The sequence below is a fragment of the Silurus aristotelis genome (assembly GCF_946808225.1).
Source record: "Silurus aristotelis genome assembly, chromosome: 14".
Taxonomy (NCBI): domain Eukaryota; kingdom Metazoa; phylum Chordata; class Actinopteri; order Siluriformes; family Siluridae; genus Silurus; species Silurus aristotelis.
Window position 1 is genome coordinate 21,920,978 of NC_139587.1, and position 12,678 is coordinate 21,933,655.

Consider the following 12,678-nt stretch of genomic DNA (forward strand, 5'->3'; position numbering starts at 1 on the left):
TTCGTTTTTTTTTTTTATCATTTCCCAAAAGTTGCTCATTCCCACTGAAACATCTGAAAATCCGCACGTCCCTGTACATGCGATGAGCAAACCGTAAGGCGCTTCAACTTTGGTCATTGCCGCCTGGCGTTTATTTACATTCCGGCTTTTTAAAAAACGATTAAAAATGCGCCATCGTTTACGAAAGCACACTGTGTCTTCACTGTTTCTTCACTGGGAAAACAGTGTCTTCTAATTTGTCCACTTTGGGAAGCAAAATGAAGGAAAAAATCTGCCTTTTTCAAACGAAAACTAATTAGTGTGGACATGGCCTTCGTGATTAAGGCATTGGATTCAAAGGCTCAATCACTGTCGCACCAAGATGACACTTCTGGGCCCCTGAATATATATATATATATATTTATATTACACACACACACACACACACACACACACACACACACACACACACACACACACACACACACACACACACACACACACACACACACACACACACACACACACACACACACACACACAGATTGCGAACAGCCAACAAGAGCTGCAGGTTGGCTCTTGTCAAACACTCAAATCCTCACGCTTGCCCATTTTTCCTGCTTTTAACACGTCAACTTTGAGAATAAAATGTTCATTTGTTGCATAATAATAATCCACTAAACAACAGGTGTCATGATGAGATAATCAGCGTTATTCACTTCACCGCTCATTATGTTATAACGGCAGAATATTATGCCTGGTCAGTTTATCTAAATACGATAAACACACTATAGGGGTGCAAAATATATTACAAATAATACAGTATAAAGTGCAAATGTGAAGATAAACACAGATTGGTATTATTTGAGAGAATGAATGAGCTAAAAGTCGCTCTGGATGAGGGCGTCCGCCAAATGCCGAAACGTAAACCCCAAAACTGCAATCAGACTTTCACCATCTATCAAAATAGCTAAACTCGTTTACAGGGTCTTTGAGGGGATTCTGCTCCACGTGCATCAATTACGCATGGCCGCGCTGGAGACTAATGGCGAGCAAAAGGCTGAAAGGGCCAACACACGGTTTTACATGCTCTTAGAAACCACCTGAAATCCTGCTCGGCACTGATCTGTATATAATCGATAAAAGACTCGCGGTGCAGCAACCCAACAAAAAGACAGAAAAAGGTACTATCTAAGCACTACACCATTTTCTGTCTGCTTCTAATCAACTTCTTTTCATCAGACACACTCTTATTTTCAACTGAGCTACCATGGATCTCCATACACCAGAAGCAGAAAAAGAGCGCAAACATATCAAAGCAGAAATAACGAAAAAAAGCATCCAAGAAAGCGACGGTCACTGGTGTCCCTGGAGGGAATGCCTTAGGACGCAGGCTCAGAGGTGCCATGCTAAGCTGGATAGAAAGCAGATATGAGAATTATTGCTTGTGTCAGCAAACAGACAAAACAGTAGCACACAAGCCTCTGAGTCCAGAGGGATGCCCAGTGGAGGTAGAGAGGCACGTCCTGCCTGGCACTCATACGAACGCTACTCACACTTTTAGAGATGTGATTTGAAGAGCCGTGTCCGAGAGAGACGTGGAACAAAATGGTTATGTAACAGGGCTGCTGGAACAAATCTTAGGCTTTCCTCATGTATTTCCTTTAATTTTGGGCTCAAACGAATCCTGGCATAAAACAATGCATTTTTATTTGTATAGCGATTTTAACAATTGACATTGTCTCAAAGCAGCTTTACAGAGATAAAGCGGTTATTAAAGGACATACAAGTTTGTGCCTTGGAATTGCATCTCTATTCAGTGAGCCAGTGGAGACTGTGGTGAAGATCAACTCCCTGAAATGGCATGAGGAAGAAACCTTGAGAGAAACCAGACCCAAAAAGGGAACCAATTGGGTGGCACCGAATTTGGGTGGCAAGACTGGAAACTTCTCATTGGAATTAAAGAGAATATATAGAAATTAACTTGAAATTTATGGGAATAAACAGGAAATTTACAAAATTGCAGGTTAGCCTATGGCATGGATGTTAAAAATCTGGATGTAAAAATATATTAAAGTGAAAAAGTGTAATTTTGTAAATCTTCATTAGTTTGCATAAGGGGTGTGACGGTACACAAAGATGGGGGGGGGGGGGGGGGGCAGGGGTTTGACGCAACACATTTGTGATCAACAGTTTACTTTTTTTTTTTTAAACAGTTTTAAATAACGGTTTGGTTAACACCAGTAATACAATAGTGTTTTATAATATTTTATTATAAAAAATCCAATCGAATTAATCAAATTAATGCAATACACTTCTTTATTTTATTGATTAAATTACGTAAATCAATTGAATTGTAACAAATTAAATTAATGGAATGAAATAAAATAAATGGAAAAATTCAATTAAATAATTTACATTTATTAGACCCCGTTTGGGTAATACAGATGTGAGTAAGTGTGTGCGTTTTATATTTAATTAAAAAAAAATATATCTACTTAACTGTTCTACTTATTTCAGTATACATCAACAAATGTCTTCATTCCTTCCATCCTTAATTCATTCACTCTTTCGATATGCGGAATTGTCAGGATTTTCTCCATAGAAAATTTACAGAAAGTTTCCCATTGCAACCAAACTCAGCACACAGATTAGAGGTAAAAGTCATACTAAAGACCCCTACAATGGCAGCTTTCAAAGGCTTACATACTAATCCACCATCTCCGACACAGTGTGATCTATGGCGTCAGTTAGCAGTCAAGTAGCCAACAGCGGCACGCTGCCTCAGACCTACTGGTTTCATCCTGAGCTTGGTTTACTGTGTATGGACTTTTTTTGTGTGGGTCTCTTCATGTTTCTTCTGCTTCCTCACCACCTCAATAAACATTTCAGCAGGTTTACTGTGTCAGAATTTTCGTTAGGTGGAAAAGCAGAAGTTAATAATCCTGCTGTCTCGTTCCTGAATTAAACACATGAGCAGGAAAACATTCAAAATGACTGAACATAAGAGCGCGTCATTCGCTTTAGGAAATAACGATAAAACAAGAACAAAATACAGGTGTCGTGAAAATGCACACAAAATTGATATTACAGGCAGGTGGTGGTGTTTTTCGGGGCACTATGCAGATACAGCAGCATTATGCTATATATTGTATATAATGCTTATGGTATATATTTGGGATCGTAAGATTCAACGATGTGATGCATCGATTGAAAAAATTGTGCATCGGATACAATTGTTTTAACATATTTGCTAAATTATTTACAATCTATATATATTTACAGTATCTCACAAAAAGTGAGTACACCCCTCACTTTTGGCTAACCATTTAATTATATCTTCTCAAGGGACAATACTCTATTGAAATCGGATCACACGCCATTCTAATTCAAATCGCATTGGCAGCTGCTTCATATGCATCTTCAAAGTATCGTATCGTTGGCTATGCATCGAGATGCAAATCGGATCGGCCTCAGTTATGGAGAAGCGCATCCCTAACTTATATAAAAGCCGATACTACCATGATTAGACCTTGTATGATATTTTTGCTATTAAACCCCTCCCCCTTGCTGATTTCTGACTGTTTTCTGTGTTTCTCTGCAGGGAAACTCGGGGGGGTAGGGTGAGATCATTATAACCTGACAGCAGGAAGATTAAAGGTCTGGAGGATGACAAGAGTAATAGTGCGCTTGCTACAAAACATTATCATACATGACCAGGCTCGATGTCCTCATAACTCAGCGAGTTAAAAATAGAGGAGATCAGGTCAGGGGACAAGACGAGAACAATGGGCGATCGATCTAAAGCATTAGATGTTCAATGAATTTAAATGAAACCTCCCATTTACGTCAGGACCCAACATTAATAATCATATAGACATGTTATAGTCAGAGCACAATTCCATGAAACACTCCCACACTGTTTATGCTCTTGTGGAATTACGAGAAGTAATTATTAGGCAGAAATTCACACCCCCACGTCACCTGCAACACAATCACGTACCTGAATCACGGGAGTCCAGAGAGCAAAAATGGACTCTGGGTGGAATAGAGAGCGTTCCCTCATTCTTCTGTAAATCACACTAGCACACACTAGCACACTCCACACCAGCCAATCGTGTGAGCTGAGGTATTCAGCAGAGGGTAGAAAACTCTTCACCCCTGAGAGCGCAAAACGTAGCATAAGCAAAAGTTTAAAAGTAGGTAGCTTCATTAGTCTTTCCCTTCACCTGGTTGTTATCTGCCATGTGACAGGGAAGTACCAAATTAAATCAAATTACAAGAGAACATGGAGGACACATACAGACTGTATATTGCAGCTCTTCAAAGTAGCAGAAACCAACCTTTTTCCCAGAAAGCTGTATTATTGCAAATATGCTCTTTACTGAGGTCTTTTCGGTCCACAAGCCCACAAAGCTCACTTTTCCGAGCAACCACAATCCAGACACAATACCTCTCTAAAGGTCACACAAGCCCCCCAGAGTGCTGGATTCGACACTCGGGGACTGAGTATGCACTGAAAGTGGATGACAAGGGAGCATAACGCCGTTGCGAGATCTGATCGTGTCGATGATGCAGCATGAAAGAGGCACGAGGTCCCTACAGAGCCCCTCCCTGACCAGCCATTCAATTAGGGCAGGAGGTTCAAACAGCTGCAGGACGCACGCTATCGATCCTTGCACTCACAGCTACGAGCAAATGAACAGAGAAATCAAACGTATGGCTACCGTCTCATGAGAATTAAAATCCACCATGGAAAGGGAAAAGTTTTAAGACTTTTGGAGTTATGGAGAAGTGATTGAGTAACAAAGACAGAAAAACTGTTCTAGTGTCATTTAAACATCCAAGATTTCATTAACGTCTTTTTACCACTAGAGTTTGGAGTGTGCTTGTGGAGAGTAAAGTCAGCATTCCAATTTATCTCAAAGGGGTTCAATGATCTTCACTCCAACCCATGTAAAGCATAAGTTCAAGGGTCTGACTCTGTGTAGAGGAGCATTGTCATGCTGGGTCTCCAAATTCAAGTGAAGGGGAAAATTTTATTCTACTGCATCAAGCCTTGACTTTTAGGTAATGAACTCGTTTTAGTACAGTTACAGCACAACTTAAGACTCTGGTCTCATCTGACTGCTACAAGAAACATCTTTATGATTAAACACAGCCTTCACAACTGATATATACACAGTTATTAATTCTTCTGCTTCTTCATCAGATAATAAGCTTTGGTCCATCTAAACAGAGAAATTCTCCCTCTGGTGTACAGGTTAGTCAGCTTCTAAATAAAGGTGTGACTGAACACGCACGCACGCACGCACGCACACACACACACACACACACACACACACACACACACACACACACACACACACACACACACACACACACACACACACACACACACACACACACACACACACACGCGAACGTCAGCAAGACAAAGTGTGTGGCTACAACCTTCTCCCAAGCCATATTCCTGCTGTAACCCTGAGGATCCGTCATTTACATGATTTTACATGAATTTCCATGACATTACTGATGCTGTGCTGCTGATCATGACAAACCTGGATATCGCACTCCCTGATCTTCTCTGATGAACCTCAGGAATAAATCTGCTGTTAATAACACGCTTATTTGCCACTCCTGCACTTTCTCACCAAGCGTTCGGAGCGGCAAATCCATTACTGGACGGTCCGGTTATGAAACATTTTCCTACGCCATCCTGAGAGAGCATGTGTGTGTCTGTTTATAGTCTGGATATTGAGTCATATATTAAATATTTCGCTTGCATCAGATATCACACCTGGCACCAGCCTGAGGCGGGAATGTCGCGTGGCTTTAGTGCCGCAATCGCATCTGCAAGATGCAGCTCCGTCTACAGTGTGTGCCAGCGGAGTGCGACCTGTTGGGCTGCACACACAGCGCTCAGCTTATTCCCGCATTACAAACGTCCGGAACAATCCCCCCCCCCCCCCCCCCCCGACTCATAATGACCGCACGATGTTTTCAAATCTGCATTATTTAACGAGTAACAAATGTGTCAAAGGAAGTAATGCTTTATTACCTTGAGGAACAAAGACACTACCTCCTCATACTGTGTGATAGTAATAAGGATATTATATACACTTATAGTGCTGTTAAAGTCTAAAATATTTGCCTAAAGAACCTCCTGTAACAGCAGCTTTGAGAATAGTGGCGGCTGTATTTCAGATTTATATCAACACACTCAATTTAATACGCCATCATCTGTATGAGGGATGTGCATCTCCATAACTGAGGCTGATGCGATTCACATCTTGATGCACAGCCAACGATATGATACATTAAAGATACAGATGAAGCAGCTACCGATACGATGCGATACGACTCGCCTCTGTTAGGATGCAGTGTGATCCGATTTCGATTTGATTCTACGCAATATGATGCAATGGAACATATATGACGCTATGCAATTCAGTATGGTACAGATTCGCTTTTATTTCTTTGGTTTAGACAGACAGCTAAATTAATATTTTTTTTTTGACACTTGACAGTAATTTACTTAAGTGCCTTCTGACTTCAAACGCACGGCTCTTTCACAAACAGGTAGTAAAAAAAACTTTATTTTTCCTGTTCTGTCTCCAGGAAGATGCAGCTCTACCTCTGCCATGTTAATCTATACACAATGTGACTTAAGACATGCCTTGGTCTCCGTAGTGTTGCTATATCATAAAGAACAAGTTGTTCTTATCCGATTACTCGATTAAACGATGGAATAATCGGTAGAATACTCGATTACTGAAAATGTTCGATAGCTGCAGCCTTAAAAATTACACAAATAGTTTTTTACCAATGCAAATGTTAAAAATGATACATTACGATACAAATGCACACTTAAAATCAGAGCATCACATAGTTAACTCCTATGCCAATCAGTGAATCTGACGTCCCTAATTTGTATAGTTAGAACACGTCCACAGGGAACTGTAATGCAGACCCTCTGAATCAGATGCTTTGTTAACTACAGATAAATTATATATATATATAAAAAACTCATACAGCAAATGTTTATGCAAGGGTATTGTTTATTAATATTTCCCCAAGGATTCTCCAGTGTCACAATTTGCCTCCTACTATTTCAAGTCACTCACTGGGGAAGATGACTGATTTATTGTACTTCGACATAATCAAAGAAAAGCAACATCCACCCGCTTCCACATACATGAGCTATTAGAGACATCCGATATCGCCGAGTGTCACTGTGATTGACGAGGGCGAGATCATGCCATCGCTCACACCCAGAAATCACACCCAATTTTTGCTCTCTTGGACTCCGGGTCATAGACAAACCCTGCATTTTATACTCTTACCAAAAAAATAAAAAAGATATTAAGGAAATGTGTATTTAAAGCTGCTATAATGTGACAAATGATAACAGATCATGAAATTAACCTGTTATAAGTTAGAAATGCCATGTGATTCTGTGAATACATTTTGCATACATCATGGACAAAAAAATTTTTTTTGAGCCAGTCGTTATTAGGAACAGAATGCCCATGATGATCCGCATTACCCAGAAATGCCTGGTATTTGATCAGGTATTTGCTAAGGTGCGTTCGTTTGTTTGGCTGAACGAAGGCAAACAGCTGTAAATGGTGCCTCGGCTCCTCGGGATTAGACAGATTCGCTGAGTCAAGACGGCGGCCTTTAGCAAAAATTTTGTAAAAAATTCTGCAGGGATGTTACAACCACACTGTCCTTCCACAGTTTATCAGTTCCAAGGAACAGATAAACTGTATCACAAACACACTTCCGCTCCCTGAAAGCGAACACAGAGAGAATGAGGAGGAGCTTCTTGCCGCAGGCCATCCGGTGTTTAAACCAGGAAACACCCAGGATTTAGAACTGGCCCACTCTCTCCACCATCATCATTACACTTCTCTGTACATATATTCACCTTCGCACCACGTCACTTTAAAAACATATCTCACCGTTCGCACCACGACACTTTAAACTCTGGACTTGCACAGCACAGTGCACTTTTTATTTTATTCATACCACATGGACCATATTGCACCATATTGCACATGGACACTTTACGGACCTTTACACCACACCATACCGCACACGGACACTTTATGGACATAGATTGCCTATTGTTTACATATTGTTTACATTTTTATTTTTATTTTGTTTACATTTTTCACTACACATTGTTACTGTTTATATGTATATCTGCTCATACCTTATCCTTTTATATATATCTATATATCTTTATACCTATATTCTTTTACTTTATTTTATTTATTTATTTTATTTTATTTTAATAGTTTTTCTCATACCTTATAGTTATTTATCTGCCTCCTTTTCTTTCCCCCATCCTATTCCCTCATGCCGGACCGTCGTACAAAACATTTCACTACATGTCGTACCCTGTATGTATGTGTATGTGATGAATAAAATTTGATTTGATTTGATTTGACACTAAAAAATATATATATATATATATATATATATATATATATATATATATATATATATATATATAAATAAATCTTAAATCTTTTTATTTTTTGTTCTAAATTTGCCTTAAATTAATTATTTTCAAGTTTTTAAATATCGAATCAACATATACATGGAGAAATATGCATGCTTTATGTAAATGTATGATTATTATTAGTGAACCCAAACTCAACATAAAGCATTCTTGTAAATATGTTCAAGTTAAATTTAAATTAAATTACGTAAATCTTCAGGACACCAAACTGAACTTTTGCTGTTTCCACACGGACGGTTTTAATTGCCGGATGTGTGCACTATGGCGGAGGTTTTTTTATTTAATTTTTTTGTTTTTATACCCGAGTAAAGAAAGGACGTTGTGAATAAACGTGTGTTAAATTGAAGGTTTTAATTTTGCCCCTTATATAAAATTGATCAAACAGAATTGAATTAAACACGCACACTGTATAGATAGATAGAGAATGTGTGTATATGCTTGTGTGTATACAGTGTCTATCAGTGTAGTCGTTTCTGGTTTTGTGACACATGCATGGTCCTTTTGTTACATGCAAAAAAAAAAAATGCAAACACACAAGAATTGGACAGTGAACGACTGGGGGGGGGGGGGGGGGGAGTTTTTTTAGTGTGATATTTTGTGTCTAACAGAAGACCTTCTGTAAGATGGAGCACAAGAGAGAAGATGTTAGCAGACTGTATCACACCCACAGTCAAACACGGAGGTGGAAGCTTGGTTTGGGTTTGTTTTGGAGCAGGAAAGTTTGGAGATTTATACAGAGTGAAAAGAAAACTAAACCAACATGGGTTCCATTCCAACCCATACGCACCACGCACTTGACTCTAGACTGCAGCTAACTGGAATAGTACAAGGCGGCACTGGCCCTGGTAAGCACTGGTAAGGGGAAAAACTAATCTTCCGCACCAGCCTTCTTCTCATAATCGGCCTCGTTGTGGGCACCTCCTCAGATCCCAATCTCTATTCTTCACCTCCACACCCACATTACCTCCTCTCACTCACTACCACACGCAGACACGCATAGATAAGGCGTTTTTTGGAAAGTTCCCCGCTTCAGCCTGCTGATATTCTGCCTTCCTGCCTCCACAGACAGACAGTTGTTTTTGCAATGCCTGTTGTGCCAATTAACCACACACTGTATAAAGAGGGTTTTAAAAATGTACTTTCCTTCTAGAAAATTGAGAACTGTGGAGTGACCTGTGAACATCATCAGAGTGAAGAAAAAACAGCATTAAATATTGTGTTCAAAAAAACAGCTCTCTCTCCTCTCTCTTTTTCTTTCTTTGTCTCAGGACAGTGGAGGTCACAAGACCCACGGAGCTTATCGATCGCAACATACTTAGAAATGCTTGCACAGATAAATAGGATACTTTTCCAGCGAGACGGGGAGGGAGCGAGAGAACGAGTCGGCTCCAAAAGACCCGAGTGGAAAACGAAGGGTTCGCTCATTGGACTGGTAAAGCGGAAAACTGGGATAATGGAACAAGTGGCTGAATTATTGATGGGTTTAATCGCATGAAAACAGCTGCAGTCGACATACGCAATATGTTGAATTATTTAAAAAGTCCCTCGAACGCGCACTTATACCCGTCCCGTCAAACTCTGATCGCCTGTCGCCGAGATAGAACGCTGAAAACGGAACGCTGGGGAAGTTGTCAGGAACACGCTCGCCATACCGACCCCAGGCTAAAGTCAAAACGAAGCGCGTTTGGTCATTTTTACTTCCACATCATTGTTCTAAATGTCCTGGTGCTGAAATCAAGCATGGCTTCTTTCTGTTCAGGTTTATGAAAATGAAAATGTAAATGAAAAAGGGAAGTTCCCACTAGTCAAAACAGAAGAGATGCAAACTGGTAAACAACTTGTGGATCGGTCTATTTAAAGACAACAACATTAGACGAGATCGAGTCATTGAGCTTCATACTTCATATTTAATGTTTGGAGTCTTCAGGTACTAACAGAATATGAACTAGAATGATGAGTCAGTGATTTTTACTTGATGAGTCAGTGATTCTTACAGTACGAATATGCATAGGAATAGATTATGAAGAAGAACCACAACAAGAGTGATAAAGATTGAGAAAGACGATCATCAATCATCAGTGTTACCAAAAATCGATTTAATTCCATTAACATCCAGCTTTAAATCTGGACCATTCAATAAAAATGGATCTATGAACAGGAAAACGTGATCTGGCCCATTTTCTCTCGATTTGGTATAATCAAAAACGACTTTCGACATGATAATGCCACGCGAAAACAACATCTGCTCCAGAATCAGTGTCTTCCTGGGTTTCTTTTCAAATTTTTGCTCTTCACTTTTTTGGAGATCACACAGCTATCGTCACCAATGTGCCCAAAGAAATCTGGGTCTCGGGATCTCAACATCCATGCCATCATAAAGTGTTTATGATGGACACATCCAGTTTTCCAAATGTGTTCTCCAGATGTTCTTCACTGATGAGTGTGATGTTTGGATCATGTTTGATCAGGTTTTAGGATTTGTAGCACTAAAGAACAACCCATGGCTTCTTCCTGTATCTCTGTTAAGCTTTCAACAGAGAAGTAGAGCAGTTAAAAGAGTCACTTTATAGTGTGTTTATAGGCGCCCAAAAACGCTCCAAGATGCAATCACCTGTCATGAACACCAACGCTCCTTTGATAAGGGGACCTGAGAACAGACAATGTTTAGAGTCCCTCATTAATACCTGTCATGAAGCTCCTCTGGATCAGCTGAGATGTGCTACACCGCTACTGAGAACACCGAGATGCTTCATTTCATCTCGCAACAGTTTGTGCACCCCAGAAACCTTCAGCACATGGGTGGTGCCACTCGCATTTTCTACTCGGGCGCGAACATAAGCGTTTAGAAACATTATAGAAGGTTCGTAAAACCTTGTCGTTTATCTAGGTCTTACCTTCAGCACGTGAGCGAAGGTCTGACATGGTTCTCTGGACCGGCGGCATCTCAGCTGCAAGCCCACGCCGAGCGAGGCGAGCACCTGTCACGCACACTCCACGCACTCCCGCCCTTCGCTCTCCTGTCTTGGAATTTCGAGCTCGGTGAAAAAATTTGCGATCCTCGGCTTCCGTCGCAGGAGCATTTATTTCAGACAGGAAGTCATAATACCGCAAAAGAGACCAGTAGTCCGAGAGCAGGTTCTCCTGCGTGACCGCGAGAAAGCGTGCAATGGGCTGGCTGAGAGACTAGTGAGAAACCAAGCGCCGCTTCACATGCTGGACTGTACCATTCTCATCACAACGGGGGAGATCTCTCTGAAAGAGAGCGTGGCTTATACTCCGTAGCGGAGACACTCAAGATAAGGAATTGTTTTGAAAAAAATCAAATGTTCTAACGCGTAAATACATGCGAACCGTGTTTTAATTATAGACACAAAAAAATTAAGAATGTGTTCGCTATAGAGTTATCCCCGATATTAGTGCTGTATAGGACGCTCCGGTGGAGAATCCCGGCTGCAGTTACTCATTGTTTCTAGAGGGGGATTGCAGAGGAACACAATGATCTGCTCACACACTCTGCACTCCTTCAGCTCGGTGCTTGAGGCGGTCACGACTAGACTCTTTTCTTATAAGACTTTGCACCAAGCAATTAGAATTCCTATTTTGGGCTGCAATAAGCCATCTTCTTGGTATTGAGAGGGTAAATTGCACCACTTTATAAGGTACACCTACAGTAAAGTGAACTCACTGGCCATCTTATCTTGAAAATCAACCACAGAATTGCATCTGGTGACGTACAGTATCTGCATCACATGGTAGCGCCTGGTGATGCGGATACATCGCCACACCAATTTACAGTGTTTATGGGTCGAAAAAATATATATACCTTAGGGTCATTACAACCCAGGTATTATATAAGCAGCAGCCCATACTCAGCAGCATGTCAATGACTGGTGGTTGTGTGGCTTTGATACAAGCAACAGTGCCTGACATGTAACCACCTCCAAACAGTACTGTGTTGAGGAACTGGCACTGATTAAGGCCTAAACAACAATTTCCAAAAAACAGTGGGCCTTTTCCGGTTGTTCTATGATGGTTAATTGGGTCCTTTTTACTAATGCCAATTATACAACTACACCTAACTTGTTAATGATAAAGACCAGGAAGGGTCCATTCTTTTATATCAATGAAAAACCCAGGCCATTTGAGTGTTTTGGATAAGCCTTAAT

At 40.5% G+C, this 12,678-nt stretch overlaps 1 protein-coding gene across 1 annotated transcript in view; it reads right to left on the reverse strand.

The window, feature by feature from the left end:
* The window catches only part of atp8a1 (ATPase phospholipid transporting 8A1), a gene marked incomplete at its 5' end in the record, with an annotated part of 147,420 nt that extends 135,131 nt beyond the window's left edge, over window positions 1–12,289 (reverse strand). Inside the window, 2 exons of the mRNA XM_083561771.1 lie at window positions 11,407–11,695; window positions 12,248–12,289. Of these exons, the coding sequence (XP_083417897.1) occupies window positions 11,407–11,695; window positions 12,248–12,289 (331 nt within the window). The remainder of the gene's footprint in view (window positions 1–11,406; window positions 11,696–12,247) is intronic.
* Between the last annotated feature and the right edge of the window lie 389 nt (window positions 12,290–12,678).